This window comes from Channa argus, chromosome 17 (assembly GCF_033026475.1).
Source record: "Channa argus isolate prfri chromosome 17, Channa argus male v1.0, whole genome shotgun sequence".
Lineage (NCBI taxonomy): Eukaryota > Metazoa > Chordata > Actinopteri > Anabantiformes > Channidae > Channa > Channa argus.
The window spans coordinates 19,258,820-19,279,584 of NC_090213.1; the positions used below are offsets into that span (position 1 = coordinate 19,258,820).

General features: G+C 41.6%; 2 protein-coding genes across 2 annotated transcripts; one reads left to right on the forward strand and one right to left on the reverse strand.

The window, feature by feature from the left end:
- The first annotated feature begins 237 nt into the window (after positions 1–237).
- On the forward strand, positions 238–9,764 carry slc35f1 (solute carrier family 35 member F1). Its single transcript, XM_067482995.1, has 8 exons — positions 238–576; positions 3,303–3,478; positions 4,441–4,568; positions 5,854–6,013; positions 6,190–6,346; positions 7,856–7,908; positions 8,005–8,159; positions 8,864–9,764. Exons 1-8 carry the CDS (start codon positions 482–484, stop codon positions 9,098–9,100), a joined length of 1,161 nt encoding a protein of 386 aa, XP_067339096.1. The 5' UTR covers positions 238–481; the 3' UTR covers positions 9,101–9,764.
- Positions 9,765–12,452: 2,688 nt separating this feature from the next.
- Positions 12,453–20,432, reverse strand: serinc1 (serine incorporator 1). Its single transcript, XM_067482994.1, has 10 exons — positions 20,273–20,432; positions 19,480–19,641; positions 18,724–18,917; positions 18,113–18,192; positions 17,768–17,905; positions 17,359–17,528; positions 16,340–16,430; positions 14,878–15,019; positions 14,541–14,765; positions 12,453–13,482 (listed from the first exon to the last, which is right to left on the reverse strand). Exons 1-10 carry the CDS (start codon positions 20,309–20,311, stop codon positions 13,344–13,346), a joined length of 1,380 nt encoding a protein of 459 aa, XP_067339095.1. The 5' UTR covers positions 20,312–20,432; the 3' UTR covers positions 12,453–13,343.
- Positions 20,433–20,765: the final 333 nt, after the last annotated feature.

Consider the following 20,765-nt stretch of genomic DNA (forward strand, 5'->3'; position numbering starts at 1 on the left):
TCTGAGCCAATGCTGTGATTTCCACTACAGAATCATGTCTTTTTTCTGACTAGTTTTCGGCCTTGTCCTTCGCATAAATATATTTCATCATTGCATAATTGTTTTTTGTCCATTTTATTTCATGTAAAACGTTCGTGGGAATTGGGTTTTTATGTGTGTCTTTTTGTACATTGGCACATGAATCCATCATATTACGTCTTCACCCCATCACGGTGTCTGTGCGTGAAAGGACGCCACCTGGCGGTAACTGAGCTCCTCCACATCAAATGCAGGACCTGGTTCTGAGTCCCCGTAGTTAGTGATCAGGGCAGGGCATCCCAGCAGCAGGCTCGGTCCGCTTGCACAGCATCGCCACAGCTCAGCGCCTGCAGCACAGACATCCCGGAGGCTCCGCCGTTGAGCCGCAGAAAAGTGGGAGCCTGCGCCCCGTTTTCTCCTCCACGGAGCAGAATGCGGTGATCTCCCTCACGTCTGTGGAAGGATGATTTCTGTCGTCTCCACTGTGGAGAGCGTTCCCAGAGGTACGGACACCCAGTCGCCGAGTCTTTACCAGCGGATCAGGAAGGTCTTAACCAGGTAAGTTGATACGATATTCCGCTCAGGCCACACTCAGCCAGGTCGGCAGCAGCGGCTCATCGCTGCGGGCACACGGGGGTTCGATCCCCCTTTGTTTCACACACAACCTGTAACAGCGGAGCCGTCAGAATCAGCGCGATGCTGCAGCAAGCGTGTTGTGCAACAGATGTCAACATAGCAACCATACGGCGCCATCTCTGTATCCATGAACACCTCGTCGTGTGTGCTCAAGCATGAGAGTGGGGGGATTCCTATACCCTATGGTTCTGGAGCAGAGCCTGCACACGGTGTGCTGGTTCGGTGCCTGCTGCCATGGTGGGTTCATCAGTCTCCCTGCACTGAGGTTGTGCTGCACAATGGCTGCTGTCTTCATCCTGTCTTTGCTGCCTCATCCATCTCTATCCACCTGCCTCAATTCTTTTTTTTTTAATCTGGCAAACTTCCTTTGTAATTCTTATACACTCAAGACAAATGCTACTTTGGATGAGAACACACACACACACACACGCACACACACACACACACACACACCTTGTCCCCTACCCTTTCCTGCCATCTGCTGTTCTTTCATCCTGGGCCTCTCTTGTTTATCTTGAGGCTGTTGGACCGGCTGTCTGACTGCAAGCTAAATTTGAGAGCATCATATCAGGCCATGCCAACCCGTGTGTGTGTGTGTGTGTGTGTGTGTGTGTGTGTGTGTGTAGGATTGTGTGCACACTGTCATATTGTTCCTGCCACAGAGGAATTGAATTGTAATAAACCCTTTATTAAAAGTAGGCAAACCGAGCAAAGCAGACCGAAGTCAACCCAGTTCATTTCAGATAAGGAGAAATCACAGTTCTTCATTTCAGTAGTCCAGTCGCCCATGTGTTCAACCAGTGGGTTAATGAATTGCTGAATACTAAAACCCAACTGAAACTGTGTTTTCTGAGGCTGAGCGTTTCCAGATAACCTGGGACTTTTTCTAAAATGCAAAAAAATCTGGGGTTTGTTAATTCACTTGAGCTTTTATCTGACACAAGTACACAGAAACGAAATTACTATTTTCATTGGGCAACTTAATTGTTCACTGTAATGAGAAAATGTGAGCTTGATGCCTGCGATACACTCAGAGGCGCGTTTACCACTGTGTTACATCATCTTTCCTTTTAACTCGTCCTTTTCAAGGCTCCTTAATGGTTTGAGAACTGAGGATACGGGTCGTTGCAGTTTTACAAGTATCTGTCCGTCCCTGCTGAATACAAGACTTTCAGCTGCTCAACAATCCGTGGTCTCTGTTTGAATCTCTCTCTTCATGATGCCCCATACGTTTTCAGTTTTCACACACACACACACACACACACATACACACAAAGTTGTAGCACATGCAGAATGAGGCCTGACATTCTCCTGCTGAAACATCCACTTCAGGCTTTTGCACCTTACTTCCTCGTCTTTTAACCCAGTGTGTTAGTTCTTAAAAAAAAAAAAAAAATGGACTGAAACGTAGACGCGTCTGAGCAAAGAAGACATTTCCAGTGTCTTTCAGTCCGTCTGACCTGAGCTCACACATTCAACAGTGGATTCCAGTGTTGGCGTTCATGCAGTAAGATTTCCCTTTAGTCCCTGAATCTTTTCACAGCAATATGAACTGTAGATGGTCAAAGAGCTCAGTACTTTGATAGTTGAAACAGTTGAAACAGATTAAAAGTTTTCTCATGGCGTTGGGCATGAAGCACAACCCAGCTTTTTTTTCTTTGGTAGATGCTAATTTTATAGCCAATCATAATCCCCTCACTTGTTACCCATTAACCTGCCAAATTTGGAATCATCCAGAGGGATTTTACCTGAATATTTCTTTAACCTTTCTGTCAGAGTTTTCCCCAACTTTTTCTCAAATTGCAGGCATCAGATTCTACATTTGCTTGGTGTGTGCTTTTGTCACATTAATCAAAGTTCAAGCCAATTAAAATATCAGAATAATCCAATGTTTTCTGACAATGGGGTTTGTATATAATTTCTATATTGCTATCTTAGCCAGTGTTGACGTGTTGTTCTCCTCTTTGATAAGGACAAACAAATCTTGACCTGCTCGTTACTGCAAATCTATAGTCAGCTTCCTGTTTTGATGAGCGTGTGTGTCTACCTGAACCAAATCAGCCTGTTTGTTAGTCTCCAGTCTACCAGGGTTTCTAAAATAAACCACAGACCAGAAATACAGAACTACAGACAAACGAGTTTTAGCAATTACTGAAATGCATTTTGAAAATGTTTAAAATGTGCAAAAAAGTGGAGATGAGAAATCAAAAAACATTAATTATGCTTAGAGATCAAATAAAGTACAATATACTTCAATGGCCTCAACACAAAATCTCGATCTGCAGAGTTAGGTTGAGTTGCAATGTGAGATTTTGGCAAATGTGCAAACTCTTCATGACGAGAAATATCTGAGCAGCTCCACTGATAATGATGATAAACATAACATCAGACCTGTATCCTTGTGGTTTGGTTGGATAATACTACACTGCTCTTCACTTGGATGTCACCTTCATATCAGCATGTTTAATATGTGTGTTGAATAAAGATAACGAGTGGTTGTGTTTAACAACACAATCTTGATATTTGGGACTTTAGTGTAGATCAGATCACATTTTATGACCAATTCAATTCAATTACCTTTTCATGACGTTTAATATTCTTAATGAAAAACTAATGAGCTTTGTCCATGTCTCTTTTGTCCTTGGCAGGGACCTGTTGGTGACCCTAGCCCTGGGTCAGATCTTGTCCTTGTTAATCTGTGCTATCGGCCTGACCAGCAAGTACCTGGCTGATGACTTCCACGCTAACACACCCGTTTTCCAGAGCTTTCTCAACTACATCCTGCTGTTTCTGGTTTACACCACCACACTGGCAGTCAGACAAGGTACTGGCAGAGACTGACGCAACACAAGTGTTACAATCAGTGCTTTTATAAATGATTGAAAAATTGATGAAAGGTGCACAAAACAAGGACATTTAAACATAAAAACGTTTAAAACAGAGATCATTTTATTGCACACAGAATATAAAAGACACACACAGTCATCGGTTGCACACAAAATACTGTTTTTCAACTACTTTATCTGCTGGTTTTTATACAGAATCCACATGAGACTTACAGTTCACTTCAATTACTGCGGCACTTTGAACACAGATAAGGAAGCCTTGATGTGCAATACACAACCACATTTCAAAAGAAGTTCCCTGTAAAAGGATAGGAATGGCGAGGCAAGCTACTTTGTGTTGCTCTTTGATGTGAATATCACAAAATAAAAGCTCAGATTCAGACGTATTATCTAATTTTCATCATTTAATTTTAAACCCTAATTCTTTAATAAACAGCAAACGCACTCATTCCAATACTTTAAGAGTGGAGTTTACATTCAGGGGCGTCATAAATGTGTTTTTGCCAAACCAGTAGGGATGACAAGAAGCAAGTGGATACATGCAGAGGTTAATACCAGGCTAGTAGACAAACCTAAGGTTAACAAAGTTTAAGGGGTAAGGTACAGTTGGGACAGAGTGTCCAGAAACCAGTGAAATAAAAAGGTTACAGCAAAAAAAAGAATTAAAAAAAAAAAAAAAACAGGCTGGCTGGAAGAGTCTGTTTGCAGGAACTGTAGCTGAATATATACTAATGAGGTGGAAATGGGAACATGTATGCTAACAGACGGAGAGAGCTGGTTGGATAATTAGGTGAAGTGCTGCAGGTGGGCAGGTGGAAAGACTGAAGGCGTGCGGACAGATGAGGACAGCAGGGATTGAACTGTGATTTAATATTTTCATTATGTTCCGTGTGTGTGTGTGTGTGTGTGTGTGTGTGCGTGTGTGTCTTTGCCTTACCAGGGGAGGGGAACCTGTTGGCCATTCTGAAGCAGCGCTGGTGGAAATACATGATTCTGGGTTTGATAGACATCGAGGCCAACTACCTGGTCCTCAAGGCATATCAGTATACTACACTGTCCAGTGTACAGGTAAGTATGCATGAGTGTGTGTCTGTGTGGAAAACGTGGTTTAACCTTAATTCACACACACACACACACGAATAGCTCCTTGGCTTATCATCTGTTTCTCCTTTAGCAGTGGCTTTATCTGGCCACCACTTTGATCCACACTGAAACATTTCCGCATTTAACGTGGTGATCGCCTTTGAGTTTTCCTCACCTTAAAACTTTCCCTCATTTTCTTCAAACATTCATGGTTGCCACACAATGCGTGCTTGTGTTTTCGGGGGCCTGTTCTCTGGCTCCACCATGAGGTCGGTATTTTCGGCTCACAGTGAGACGTCTGTACAACTGTCGGACGGGTTGCCAGGAAATGCAGTGCACATAATCACACATTATTTGGAAGTTGAGTCATGTCAACCGGACTTCTTGTCAGTGAAAATAGCGAACTGCTTCAAACCGACAAGGAAGGTTTCCAGTTGTCGTGGTGATTCCGGTGGTCGCTGTTCTGCTAATCCAGCACTGTAATTTGATCCAAATGACTTGTGGTTCATGAGCAAATCGCTGCTAATCGAATCACATTCCCATCAGCATCGGCAGCTTTGTTTCAAGCACTAATGAGCTGGTAACATGATAGCGGGCAAAACAAACATCAACATGATGAACATAACCCCATTGTAAATGTCAGCTTGGGAGCATGCTGGCGTTGGCCTTTGCACCCTGTCAGAGCTGCTAGCATGGCTACAGACTCCCCCGTTCAACCCCCCCCCCCCAGTACTGCTGGTCCTCCTGCATTAAGGATTTATGCGAACCGAGCGATGCAGGCTGAACACACACACACACACACACACACATCATCAACTGCACAGGTACAACAGGTATTAGTCTTGTGTCTGTTGTGAGTCCTCTAACCAAACGAAGTACAATAATAAAACCCTATAATAATCTTTTTTATGGCTCCCATTAATACATTTGATGTGCTTCTCTTCCCAGAATGTGATTAATTTCCGTCAAGTAATAAATCCTTATTGGAAATTCAGTGTGACATTACATTAGGGCTATATGCAGACAGTGAGGCACTTATCTAGTTGGCAATGAATGAATAAGCTCATATTACCTAATCAAAATTGCAAGAAATCAATATAGTCATAAGTGTAGGGTCGAACTGGCAGCGTCCCTGCAGGACGTACAGGCCGAGGGCACAGCGCCCGCAGGGTGGCTTTTAACATGTTTGTGAGGCTCAGAATTACAGGAAGAAGTGAGATTATTGATTATATTGTGCAACAATATCATGTGCGTATGTCTTTCTTCTCAGCTCTTAGACTGTTTTGTCATCCCAGTGGTCCTGCTGCTGTCCTGGTTCTTTCTCTTAGTGAGATACAAGGCTGTGCACTTTGTCGGGGCAGGACTCTGTCTGCTGGGTATTGGTTGCATGGTAGGAGCTGACATCCTGCTTGGTCGGCAGCAAGGCCTCGGTGAGTATCCACACACTCGCACACAAAGCGAGGGGCTGTGATAACAAGGCCTACAGATACACAGTTACTGGTGTGACTTTAATGCAACGTGTGCACGCACAAACTCAGGGCACAAGCACATGTAGGTGTTGCTCTTGCTCAACGTATGCTGATGTTTCGGGTCTCTTGCTGTGCAGGGGAGCAGAAGCTGTTCGGGGATCTTTTGGTTCTAGGCGGAGCAACCCTGTACGGAATCTCCAACGTCTGTGAGGAGTTCATCGTAAAGAACCTGAGCCGCGTTGAGTTCCTTGGTATGATGGGACTCTTCGGATCTTTCTTCAGTGGAATCCAGCTGTGAGTTTGTGTGTGTGTGTTGGGAGGACGTATTTGGTTGCTCAAACAAAGGAGGTTGTGGTGTATCGTTCTTCTCCAGATGATGGTGAAGTCCCCTTTAAATGCATAAGTGATTGTTGTGTTGCTTCCCACCTTGGGGAGTGTGCGTTCAACAGATCAGTTCTTTAAAAGTATTTGACAATGGCAAGAAACAATATCTGCCGTTTTGTATTTGCCACCATCATTGTACATAATTTTAGAGGGGGGCAAAGGCAGGCAAAGGCCTGGTAAAGGCAGTCGTCCACGGACCACAGGGTGAGTGGTTCGATCCCCGGCCCTGGCTATATGTCGGAGTGTCCCTGGGCAAGACACTGAACCCCTAAAAGCCCATTCCCCTCCCCAGCTGTGCAGAGCCAAGCCCGGTAGAAATTGGGGAGGGTTGCGTCAGGAACAACATCCGGTGTAAAAACTGTGCCAAATCAACATGCGGACAATGATCTGCTGTGGCGACACTGAACTCACGGGAAAAGCCGAAAGGACAAAAAAAAAAATTGTACATAAATTGAGAGACTCATACAGGCATCTGAGACTCTGTTCCTCTCAGAAAAGCTAAATAAAAAGGCAACTTTTTCACATTAGCCACATATTCATGTCCCTCTATGTGGCTAAACACAGGCGAAATTTTGTTTAAAAATATTCAAATGATTGTCAACGTATTTTACCTCATTGTAATGTTTATATGTAACTGTTGTCTGTAATCTAAGTATAATTTACAGACACTCTTATCTAAAGCGACTTACGAGACATTAGAGATAATTTTTGGAGTTCAGTGTCTTGCCCAGGGACCTTTCAACATGTAGTTAGGAGGGCTGGGAGTCAAACCACGGACCCTGTGGGTCATGGAGGACTGCCCTACCAACTGAGGTACAGCTGACCTAAACTAAACGACAATTTGGGGGGGTTTGAGTTAAAGGTTCAGTGCCGATTGCAGATTGCAGCCATCTAAATACTCCCACCCCTCCTTTTCCACGTCGCTGGCCACGACTGCATGGTTGGTCATAGATTCCATTTAAATGAAAAAGATAAATTCTCTCTTTAGATATCAAAGGTTCCTTCGCAGCTAAAGAAAACACAATTCTTATTAATATTTTTATACGCTAATAAAAACACAATACTATGTACTGAATATTCTATTGCTGCAAATAAACTTCCTAAATCTAGCCTTCAATGCCCCTTAAAGGTGCAGTGTACCTTAAAGGGTGAGTGAAGGGCCATTATTAGGAAGGTTCTGGCATCACCAGGAGACACCACCAGGTGGAGCCTCGCATGGCACCAGTGATGCAAATCACTGCTGCAGGCTGCAGATGATCTGATTAAATGCATCGCTGCATGAGTTGTAATGTTTAATGTGGTAAACAGATTCAAACTTTCTGCCACTTTTTTTTTTTTTTTGATGAAAACTACTAATACTGTGAAATACTTACTCACGGAGATCATGGACATATCAGTTTGAATGGATGTCTGTTGCAGAGCCATCATGGAACACAAAGAGCTACTGAAGGTACCCTGGGACTGGCAGATTGGTGAGAGTGCACATGCATGCACAAACACAGCCACACACACACACACACACCAGATGTAAAATGTCCAAAAGTTATAAAATGTCCCTCTGCCTGCAGGTTTTCTCTACGTTGGCTTCAGTGCCTTCATGTTTGGCCTTTACAGCTTCATGCCGGTGGTGATGAAGAGGACGAGCGCCACCTCGGTCAATCTCTCTCTGCTCACAGCTGACCTGTACAGCCTTTTCTGTGGTCTCTTCCTCTTTCAATACAAGGTAATGGCTGCAAGCATCGGTTTGGTGATGTGCAGGTCAAATGATGGCCAGACATCCAGCATAACACCACTGTAAGTCCGGCAGTGTTTTGGGGGTGACATTCTGATATGAGTGTAGGTTCACTGCTCTACCACGATATTACCGATGTAGAAAATTATGCATTTGAGTTCAGTACATGCTGAACATAAATAGGAAAGGACCTAGACTAAATCCCTGGGGGACACCCACGGATGAATATTGACAAAACTGACCTCTGGGTACAGACAGGGAAAGGGCCCCTCAACCCTTTTGGTCTTTGAGTCAGTTTGTAGTAATTTTTATTAGTTTTTCATTAGTTTCTTTTCATTTCTTGTCTATTTTTGGTAAATGTGTTTGGTATTTTGTGTCTAATTTTACATGTTTTGTGCAGGTCTTGGTCATGTTGCCCCTCTTTTGGATAGGTTGTTAATCATTTGCATCTTTTTGTGGTTGTTGGTCATGTCTTTTTGGTCATTTTGTGTCTTTTACCTAAGCTCTTTCAAACAAGAAATATGAACAGTAACTTCACAGGCTCTGGCCCATCGGCCCCCTGGACTCATTCAGTCCATCCGGGGGACATCATGTCAATGATCCAGACTCATTTATACTTACAAAACAGAATTTGAACCAACACAATACAGCAGTGTGCAAATATTTCTAGCTTTAAGTCTGTCTGTCTATTACAGTTCTCGGGGCTCTATCTGTTGTCATTCTTCATCATTATCTTGGGCTTGGTCCTTTACTCTTCGTCATCCACCTATGTGGCCCAGGATCCGCGAGTCTACAAGCAGTTCAGGAACACAGGCAGTCAGCCAACCAACAACAACCCACCCCCACTTAGTCCAGGAGTTGTGGAACCTTCCGTCACATACACCAGCCTGGACCCCGAGCCGGTGGACGAGCTTCCTGTACGTGTAGCCTAAGTTGACCTGAGAAGGAGTTTAATATTATAGCCTGGTGGATCAGTGATTCAGGTGTAGCGTGCGAGTTCTGCCCACAGTTGTATACAGAGATTTAGTGCTGGTCGTGCAAAGTCTGCTGAGCAGGGCACCTGCCCTGGTATGTCACCCGGGTATGTCCAGGTTTTCATGGCCCCCGTTGAAAGACGAGATGAGTCTCCACCTTGTCAGTGACCAAGTTAAGACAAATCCATGTACCCAACTTTGTACCAGATAAATGAATGACCAGAATGTATTTTAATCAAATAGCAAAAGTGAGTGAAAATGTTGATTTCACTGTGATCAAAGACTGTGAGTAGACAGTAGTGTGTACATTACCATTGATGTAAATAGATAGTACTGTAACTTTATTTAATCTCTCGCTTTTTTCTATAATTGTCAAGAATGTTTGTGCTTAATATGTGTGTATACGCTAAAGTTGTATTCAGTTCATTTCTTATTGTCTGATTGAGATCTAGTGTTTATAAAGGGACCTGCTCAAATCTACAGACAACTTTACTCAGTAATAAACAATGGAAAGTGTTTGATACTTACATACATGGTCATTTGCAGAAGTGGGGAATAAAAGTCTCTTTACATTTCTACAAATTCACCACCCAGTCTTTACTAAATAAAGTTATTGAAGCTTTTTCCTCTTCATTTTGGACACTGAAACAAATATATTTCCGTTTGGTAACTAAAATGGAGGTTAGATCCTCTACTGACACAAATACAGTAAAAATGAGACACTTGATTTTTCATGTCTGGTAAGATTTTAAAAGGGGTTTTCCAGTGGTTTTAGTTATAGACCTACATGTAGTTGGGAGAATGAAAAGACCAAGAACTGTCAGGTTAGATATGCAATCACCCTACAAACACTGTCCTAAACGTCCCATAATGCAACTTGATAGGGTCTTTAAGTTGGGGGAGTTCTTTAGAAAAGGCCTATTTCCTTATGGAAGTATAATTTAGGTTGATTCAACATAAAACTCCTGGTGAAAATCATCAAATGATCACTTGTTGTGGGAAAAAAAAGTAAAGGTTTAAACATGAAATTTTCACATTTACCTGTATTTCGACACAACACACCCAACCACTGAGCCTGAAGAGCCCCCACACTCCTATTTTCTATCTTTAGTTGTAACTTAAGTGTTGTGGTGATGGGACCTTCTTTGGTAATGGGAATATCAGTTTTGGGTCCACGTGGCCACAAATTACACAGCTGTTTCAACCTGCTCCCATTTTCCCATATAGGCACCGGCAGACTTTGCAAGCAGACCAATGAGAACACAGTGGAGCTGTTTCACGCAGAGGTGAAGTGCTGCATAAAGGGCCCCGATAAGAAAAATAAGCAGATCTAGACCTTTGAAATCATCAAAAATGTTTCAGTGTTCAAAAACGACTGGCAAAGAAACTTTGCTGTTTGCAGACTGTTAAAGAAAAGAATATAATGGCAAGAAAGGAAAACATTTTCACAGCCGAGGGGGACGCTGGCTCCACGTGTTCTGTAGACCCTTGGCTAACATTCCACAGCTGCCATACAGTTTTGGTGCTTGCCAGTTGAAACTTTTGAGATGTAGTAGTTTTCTTGTTCTTTATCTGACGACCCAGAATCTGACACACCAGCAGAACCAGTTTCCATGTGTGTTTTCCTAGATGCCCTTATCACCCAAAGGAACATGTGGGGGAAACCTTGCTTGGTTCTAACAGTGTACACAGCAGGTCATGGCTAAAATTATTTTTTAGCTCAACTCATGCATTATTTAATGTACAGTTCATATAATTCATGTGTTTGTATTATTTTAATACTGTTGGAAGCATTATATTTTCCTGTTGCACTTTACACGAGGAACATCACAGGGTTACTGATTAGACTGGTCCTTTGTCACTTTATGACTGGATTATTTACAAATAATGTTTTATTCATTGGCCTTTGTATCATATTTTGACATTTTTTAGTTTTTTGTAATTTTAGTGCATTGGAGTTGTTTTCAACAATGTGTTTTTACTTCTGGTAAAATAAAGCTTCTTTGTCAAAAGATCTGATCAGTTTCAAATTTGAATATCTCAAATGCTGGAATTTAAATATTTGACCACAAGAATTATTGTCCAGCATACAGAAATTAACTTTTCTCAGGCACTTTTATTTTTTTTGCTTTAATTACATAAATTCATACCCAGGCTTTCATGCTTAGGAAGTAGCTTAAGTCTCTTTTTCAAAATGACATGAAACGCGGTTTTAAACAGCGTTTTGGGGGTGAAGGAGGCGGGTTTTGCAATCGTAGGTCTGATGGATTCAGGTCACATTCAGTGATTGACTGTCTGCAGATATGGGCGAAATAGCATTGCCACAAACCGCTGCCTGCTAAGAAGAAACCCCTCCATCTACTGAATCACTGCTGTCCCATTTGACAAGACATATTTTCAAAACTTTAGTTCGAAATAAGCTGATGATGATGATTTCAAACACCTAACACATAAGCAGCCACTTATGCAAGTCAACAAATTTGTACATGACCAGGTCTGCAGGTGACCCGGTGACCAGGAAGTGGTGGCAGGAGGGACCAGGAAGTGGTGGCAGGAGGGACCAGGAAGTGGTGGAAGGAGGGACCAGGAAGTGGTGGAAGGAGGAACCAGGAAGTCGTGGCAGGAGGGACCAGGAAGTGGTGGAAGGAGGTTCTATACTGTTACAGATTACACATTTGTTGCTCTGCATGCAATTCGGGCTTGAAAAACGTAGTACAAAATTAAAATATGTATATATCGATACATAGATAACTTGTTTCTTGATTTTTTTTGGTTTTGTATGTTAGCTTACCTAGAATTTTTATACCTGTATAAAGACTAAAATTAGTTTTTTGGACTAAAACAATTGATTTGGTTTCATAATGGAGCCATGATTAGGAAACTGTAAAAATCTGACAGGTGATGAACAAAGGCATTTGAGCCATGAGTAAGACATGACACACGCAGCTGGTGGACTGCAATAATTAATCTACATTTTCTATAACAGTCTTTGGTTTAAACATTCATTTACTCAAGCTAACAGTGACACCGATGACACTAAACATCAGTGTCACTTTTGACCTGAGTAAACTTCAAGGCTTGTCGACATGTTTGCTTTCTGTAATGTTCAAAAACTTCATATCCATTCCTCATTGCCTGCACCAAAATGTGCTTTCAACATAAAGTGTGAAGATCTCACATGGATGGTGCTGAGGGTTCATGATTTCAAAAGTTGGCAGCTGAAAACAGAACAGCTCAAACAGTTTATTATTTCTAATCAGCTACACCTATTTCTGTAAGTGAGCCACAGAGGCGTGACACTGAACACCACTCAGTTTTCCTTCGTTTTATTAAACGATTTACAATAAACTTTAACATGTCGAGAAAAAAAAAAAATGGTTAGGGTGAACACAGTGGTGGGGAAAATCAAACACATCTCCACAACATCTCTACATGCTAATGCTAAACACAAACAAATAATTTATCTACAGTACGAGTTTTCAATTAATTCAATTTTGACATTTAAAGTCAAATTTCAATGGAAGTCAGAAGCGGCAACAGCAGGAATGCGCCTAATGTTGTGTATGTGCTGAGGAATGAGCAAAGAGAACACACAGCTGGTAGAAGTTAGCTGACAACTATATACCACACACACGCACACAAGGTGACACAGCACTCATGCCCGGTGAAGGTGCGAGTGACTGAGAGCTAAGTCTCTCAGTACCACAGCTGGAGTCCAACTGACAAGACGAATCAAATCTATCTGGGCACAGGTCTCTCCCCTCCCCTTATTTTTCCTTTTAAACATCTAACAGTTTTAATATTTAATACTGTTTGCAGTCACCATCCTGGTAAAAGCTTCACATACAGCTACTGGTAATGTCACATCAAGTGTTCAAGGAAAAGCATGCAGCTCTGTTTTTTTTGAGAAGAAAACACAGGATATATATACAATGGCATAAAAACAGCATGGGAAATCACTACAGGCTGCTGAGGCTTCACAATGACGTTACATCAGACGACACTGGGCTGCAGACAGAGCTGGGACAGGACACATCTGGACATTCTTGCTGATTCTCCAGTCCTGAATCAATCTAACCAGTCTGAGTGCAGCTCCAGTGCCAACTGAAGCAGGGTTAGCTATGTATTTTACTAACTTTGCTGAAACAAAAATAGGAGTGAATCAAAGCATGAAGGTGTGTATGAGCAAAGGGGGGCAGTTTCAGTCAAAGTCTCTGTTGACCAGGACCAGCGGAGCCATCAGAGTCCACACGTAGAGGGCAATGCAGATCCAGCTGGAGGAGATCTTTACCCAAACTGAGGGCCACTTGCTGGTCATGGCCTCGTAATTGGCATCAGGGCTGCACAGAGAACAGATATATAGCCATAAATGCTTTTTGCAAATATAAAGCATGATTAAAGCTGAGTATTAAATTTGAAACCAATAAAGTAAAGTGGGAAAGGTGTCCTGTTTTGCTCATATGCCATCTCTACGGTCAAGTCCACCTTCTAGACTACTTGAACATTGGTACAAAAGTGTATCCAAAGTCTTAAATGGCATAGTCATCACATAGTGGAAGCAAGCTATGTTCATGTGGACTAAATAAAAATATTTTTGGACCTTAAGTGACTCAGAGCTAATTCTTTTTACAGGAGCCATGAATCATCATTTCAGTTTTTTCAAAGAGATCTGGGCCACTTTCACATCTTTAGCTACTTAAGGCTTTTCTACACATTGATCCCTGAACCACGCTCCAACAGACACACTACGACAAATGGGAGCTCAGTCAGCTCAACCTGGCTTGACGTCACAGAACCTTGAAATTTCATGGGTCAAACTTTAGAGTTTAGAGAAATTTGCAAGTCAAAGCAGAGCGAATATGTCACAAATTTTGGTGTTATAGCTGTAATAATCTAGATCCAGTATTTACATCCCTTCAAGGGTCATCACACGTGAACGTGTTATGCACATTGATTTGCCGTGATTTTATTTTATTTTTTTTTAAACACCGGATGCCCTCCCATTTTATCCGGGCTTTGGGACTGGCACCAACGTTGCCCTTAGTGGCTGGGTGGGGCCACACGTGATAGGGTGGGATTTGAACCCGCGGCCTTTTGCATCCCGACGCAATACCACTGATCCACCAGGCCCCCCTAGACCCAGCATTTACATATCCCTAAGAAATCCCTTTTTTCATGCCACACAGCTCCATTATTGTCCAAAAAATATTACAACACATCATTGAGCCACGAAGTTCCTTCATTTTTATGAGCACACACTCATTTACTGCCACAAAACTAAAATATGGATTATATATGGTTATCTTCTGTTTGATAAGTTAAAGTTTTCCTTTGACTGAATGACGTCACATGACTGTGACTTAACCTCCCTGCAGCTGCTGTGCAGTGCAAAGCCTACCTGTACCAGTTGGTGAGCGTCATCATGATGTAGAGTGATGCCAGAAACAGCATGAAGTGGAAGAAAGAGTAGGAGTAGGTGACGCCGTCCTTCTCGTTGTCCACAGCCCTGTTGAGTCCGTTGCCCTCGTCAAAGTTTTCGGTCTGAGGCCCATCCTCGATCAGAGCCGACTCGTCACTTGTCAGAGTCAGTTTGTTCACCTGGGCATTGGATGAGTTACGAATACTGGAAAAGAGAACGAGTCATTTTAAGCAGCAGCCATCAGCCTGCAGGTGTGTAGTTTCACTACAAACTCATGTTTGACTTTCTTCACAAGTTAATAACTTAATTTCATCACCTGGAATAGAGGACACACATGAGGAAGAGGATCAATCCCACAATCCCCTGGGCATCCCACCACTGAACTGCATGGTCCTGACCTGCAGGGGTGGTGGTGTTCAGCCCAATAATCCCCAGAAGGCTTGGGTTACATTTCCTGTCTGAGACACAAGAAAAATATCAGACACCTTGTTGGTTTTAAGCCCTACCTACCAGCTAATTGTTAAATTCTGACAGGAATATCTTCTTTCAATTTACATAACGTAACGGCATCTGGTTACTGGAGAAAGCTGATTTTCCCAGCTACAGCTCTCCAGACAAAAGAGAAAGTCTCGGCAATGCAAAGGTGGTTTATTCATAGTATCACAGCAAGGAAAAAGGCAAAGGCTTATGTAACAGACCTGCACACAAAATTATACATGTGGTAAAAATCTAAATTAAAAATCATAATGTAGTGATGCCTCTTAGACTAAATTATTTTTATTAAAATAATTAGGCTGTATTATAATAATAGGCCACCACGCCAATCAGAACCAAGGCCACGCATTTTTAAAAATCTAATACCATTTAATATTATTGAGTGGTGAAAAAATTCCTTGCCATCAGCAAAGCACACTGTACTAGATTAAAATTATTTTAAATATAACCAATAAAATAACTAGTGAACTTAAACAGACTCATGATTTTGCCTTGATGTGAGAATTGAGGACCAAAGCAGCAGGTCTCCAAAACATGATCAGTGTCAACGCCACTAAAACTTAAAAAGTTCCCAAACACCATCCACAAAGTCTGAGGTATTACATTTTTGACCAGACGGCTGAAAAATCTTGCGACTGGTAAAACTTTACTATGAAGCAGACTGCTTTACTATAAACAACCATCAAAAACACAGGCGCTATCTGCAGGTATCTCTGCATGTGTTGGTGCATCATCTATTCACTGTCTGAAACAATGATAAATCTGCAAATACATGTCCATCAGGAAATACGTCTAAGTAAGATGTTTTTATTTTGCTGTTAAAAATGTCTCTTTACTTTCACAGCGCAGGCTTGATTTAATTTATATGCAATGAAAAGGCTGAAGCAACACACCTCCCTGTTATTATTCATTATTTAAATCTGCCTTTACTCTCTTCAATGTCATGTCAAACTTTTAAGCTGTAAAACACAATATTCGTGAATTACGGCTCCTTAGTATTTGCATCAATTAGCTTCTCAGAATACAGAGGTTATATAAACGTGTCACCTTCAATTTTTACACTTTACAGCAATGAGTCATGTGCACTGTACAAGAAATAAAATGCCTAATATTTTAGTGCGTGCGCGCAAAACCTCTGTCATCCACTGGCCACGATGCCTGAAACGATTTCTAACCGAACCACTGGGAGCTCATTCAAATTCTGAATAACTAGTTTTCCATCTGTGGCTGAGTATAAAAAAAAAATAGAAAGGCTTGAAATATATACTGAATAAAAGTCTTACCCGGCTCGTTAGTCATGGCAGACCAGGTCAAGTACATAGTGTACAGGGTAACCAAAGAGGACTGCAGAAGGCCAGACCTGGGCTGGGACTCCTTCACGAAGAAAACAGTATAAGAACAACCAGGACAACCTAAAACACTTTGCTTACACACACTGGCCACTTTATAAGTTACACCTGTACAATCTAATGCAATCCAATACAGCAGCTCTACTATGAATTCTACATGAAAAGTTATAATATTTGGTTTTTAGGTTTAAACTGTCAGAAAGGTGATGTGATCTACTACGAATTTATTATTGGGGTCATACTGGGTGGTACAGTCAAACCGAAGTGCATAATATGTGTGTTTTGGACCCATATTTATTACCAGCGACAGGAATCGTTGAGTCCACTGACAGAAATCCTTTCGTAACTCTCCATGACCTACTCTACATGGTGTTACTGTCTGATCTATGTTTCCATCAGTGTTCCATCAGTTTGAAAATGGTTTTCTAAATTATCTTTTTAACTATGATTATGATGACTATGTAAATCCTAACCTTACAGACACTTCTTATAATGCTTAGTTTTTAAGAATATCTGGAGAATCAGGTTGGGCGTTTATATTTTTTTGCTTTCGGCACTCACAGGATATAAACACCATTTACCACCCACTTGTGGTGAATTCTCTGGATAATTACCCGATTGGCATTTATAGGTACTTTGTCGTGGGGAGCTGGCTGGATAAAATCTGCATAATGTCTGGGCCAACTGACTCAGACATTTGCATCCTCACAAGCAGTTTCTCTGGATAATATCTAGATAAACTAAGGAATCCTGTGCGTGTCTGAAATGTCTGATTACTCTCCTGGAACAGAGAAACGTCCATCCTATGAAATATATCGAGTCACATTTACTTAAACCACACGTCCTAGATGTATGTCACCCAGAGTCCCCCATGTTAAAATGCAAGTGTCTTGTCTTTCATTATAGTGTAGATGTTCCTGCTCAAATATTAATGTAAGAGAATTGTTCCGAACCTGAATCTGAGGCAAGATGGACATAACGGAGGCAGCAATGCAGAGCAGCATGTTGATGCTGATGAAGACTTTGTTCTCAGTGCAGCCATCGGAGTGGGTGTAATATACATAGAACATGACCAGAGACACCAGAGACAACAAGTAGTTCACTGTGGTAACTGACAGCAGAGCTGTGAACACACAACAGGACAGAAGATGAACAAGACAGATTTAGACTTACTGATAGATATAAAGTCCATCAGTGTTAATCGTGGGAAGTACACTGAACATAAGAGTAAAGGTGGATTTTAAAACAGATTTTAAGTTCAGATTTTCAGTATTCTTCACTCTCTGTTCTCTGCCGGAGGGCTGACATGCTATGAATAACAGTACTCTTGTCATGTTTTCATCCACTCTGCTTTCACCATACCTGCATACCAGCAGCGAGAGTTGCCCTCCTCCATCTTCTCCACCCAAGACTCATTCCAGGAATGAGCAAAGTCAATAAGTAAAACCAGCTGAATGAGGATAAAGCAGAAGGCTCCAGCCATGCCGACATAGAACCACACTGAGAGAGAGACAGAGAGAGAGACACCTTTAATTATCTTCCTAATGCTGCCTTAATCAATTCAGTTGGACAAATCTATCTACACTGGTTATGTGGTCAGAAAAACTTTAAGTCCAGCAAAGACTATGTATCTCAAAATGCCGCCAGTGATGTTTCATTTGATTTGACAGTCAGAAAACATAAAACACAAAAAAACCAAATACTTACCAGTTGTGAAGGGACCTTCTGCGATGAAAAAGGATCCAATAGTGATGGCAACAGCTGCAGCAAACTTGAAGAACCAAAACCTGAAGGGGAGACAAAGAAGTATCAGCTCCCTGCAGTAATGGGACGTAATGAGAATTGTAGAGTAATGTAGATTTAATATGGCTATTTTTACTTCTACTCCACAACATTATCGGCAATAGCTGTACTTTTTACTCCACTCCAATTCTAATCAAATGATTTTTATTAATTACAATCATGGATTTCTATAATGCAATCTGCATTATAGAATACTAAAGGTGCACTGAGGTGATCTAACAGTTGTAGCGAATAATTGCACTGACTCAGCAGGGACTTTCAAATCGTTTCAAATCTGACTGGGAAGCTTGTGAAAATTAATGTTATATCATTATCTCTATAGAAATGTCCATTAAGTCCAAAAAAAAAAAAAGAGAGAGAGAGAAGGTTTTTTGGACTCTATAACAACATCAAAAATTTCACAATAATGCAATCTGCATTATAGAAATCAATGATAATTCCACTAGTGCACTAAAGGGTGAGTGTACTTCCCAGCAGACGGAGAGATGGGGAAAGACGGATGACTGTTGACTCACCCGTTGTGCAGTGCAGCTCGGGGATCCTGGCTGCTCTTCACTTTGATCATGAGCAGAGAGAAGAGCAGGAAGAACATGGCCATCCCAAAGCAAACGCGATACACAGCCTTGTAGCCAACCAGCACATCGCAGTTCACGTGACCCTCCACGCCAGGAATAGAAGAGCCCATCCCTCCTTCACAAAAACCTGGAATCTGCAGTAGCACACAAACTGTAATACATTACTAGCAAATTGTTAAATCATCTCAGTCCCAGAATATACTGTAAACAAAAATAATCATAAACCATAAAGACTATACAGTTCACCTAATATTGTACATTATGTTTAGAAATCAGTTATTATTCTTACAGAATATTTGGGTTTCTAGTCTGAAGCTTTGGCAGAGTATTATATATCCTAGAATCCAGCACACAGTTCAACCTCATTAGCCAAACATGATTACAAAGAGCCTCAGAATAAAAAGGTGCACTGAGGTGATCTAACAGTTGTAGCGAATAACTGCACTGACTCAGCAGGGACTTTCAAATCGTTTCAAACCATTTCAAATCTGACCGGGAAGCTTGTGAAAATTAACTGTATATCATTATCTCTATAGTAATGTCCATTAAGTCCAAAAAAAAAAAAAAAAGGGGGAGAGAGAAGGTTTTCTTGGACTTTATAACAACATCAAAAAATGCAGATTGTGGGGTTCATATATTGTTATTTGCTGTGTTACTTCTGTCAGCTTGCTGTTAAATGTGAGAAGTTTTGCATACCTTCTTCAGCTGCCCCTCCATGCCAGGCATCAACATAATACAGGCCATCCCCACTCCCAGCAGGAGGAAGAAGGCATAGATGAGGCGAGTCACTGTGGAGTTGTTTCCACTGGGGCAGCATCGACACAGCAGACAAGGGGCGCTTCCGCACAGGCAAGGGATCTGCACACACAAAACACTGGTAATCATGAGGTGACGGACGGAGCAAAACAGCCCAGCAGTCAGTCACGAAGACTTACGTTCGATGCTGATGCTTCAAGGGAAAGGAAAGCGAGACCTAAGCTGTACGTTGACGTGCTGTGACTGCAGCTGATACCTGACACTGTTTACATGACGGCTGTGTTGCAATAGCTAGTTAACCTCATAAACCCGCTGCTCTGTTTATATCGTAAACAGCCGCGTGTTTACAATATTCACAAAGACGAAAGCACTAAAACTTCCAACTGCTGCACCTTCAGCTGAACCGTACACGGAGTCAACACAGAACCAAAACAGGCCAGTTCGACATGTTTGTGAAGTTACGTGTTTTCCATACAAAGGAAGGTGTCATATAGTCCTACAGCGTTTCTTCTCGTAAGACAATGATTTTTTATCAAATTATTTGTTCAAATTTGTATTTAATATGAATGTTAGTAAAACGGCTAACTAACATCAGCTTAACGTTAACACCCGGCCTGGCGTTTGGTGTTATTGCGCAGTCATAACAGCTACTCTGGAGACGAAGCAGCTAAAACAGATAAAAATAAAATAAACACGAACATTACCAGTTTATACGCAGATGTGTATCACTTACCCAGCTCGCCATGGAGCACAATCCCAGGACGGCTCCCATGATGGTTGTTTGTTTTTCACTGCTCTACCGTTTCCTCTGAAAGCTGATACTCCACCACAAGATGGATGATACGCAACTCTTCTTCTTCTTCTTCTTCTTCTTCTTCTCCTCCTCCGTCTTCTTCTTCTTCGTCTATTTCGAGCTTCAGCTTAACATGTGCTGCCCTCCACAGGGCGACTGCGTCACCATAAAACATAAACACAAGTGTATACTTTCATTTTAAAAAGAGTTTTCGCCCATTTTCTGAAACAGTTGCTCACTGAAGTTATTTAATCAAACAAACAGGAAGAAATAGTGTTGATGCATTTATGTTTAATCCAGATTTGGTCAGTATTTGTGGCAGTAGGACTGGATGTATAGGTTTGTGTATACTCATGGTAATACAGTCATACAGTAAATAAATCATTTATTATGGTGAGCCTGTCCAACAATCCATTATCAGTCCATTATCTGT

Bases quoted from the DNA above. Each gene is read 5' to 3' on its own strand.
- slc35f1 (XM_067482995.1), top strand. From the start codon at position 482: ATGATTTCTGTCGTCTCCACTGTGGAGAGCGTTCCCAGAGGTACGGAC. The intron at 7,909-8,004 runs GTGAGAGTGCAC...CTCTGCCTGCAG, and splicing joins ACCCTGGGACTGGCAGATTG to GTTTTCTCTACGTTGGCTTC. The intron at 8,160-8,863 runs GTAATGGCTGCA...TGTCTATTACAG, and splicing joins TCTTCCTCTTTCAATACAAG to TTCTCGGGGCTCTATCTGTT.
- serinc1 (XM_067482994.1), bottom strand. From the start codon at position 20,311: ATGGGAGCCGTCCTGGGATTGTGCTCCATGGCGAGCTGG. The intron at 15,020-16,339 runs GTAAGACTTTTA...CTTGTGTCTCAG, and splicing joins TGCCATGACTAACGAGCCGG to ACAGGAAATGTAACCCAAGC. The intron at 14,766-14,877 runs GTGATGAAATTA...TCTCTTTTCCAG, and splicing joins ATGTGTGTCCTCTATTCCAG to TATTCGTAACTCATCCAATG.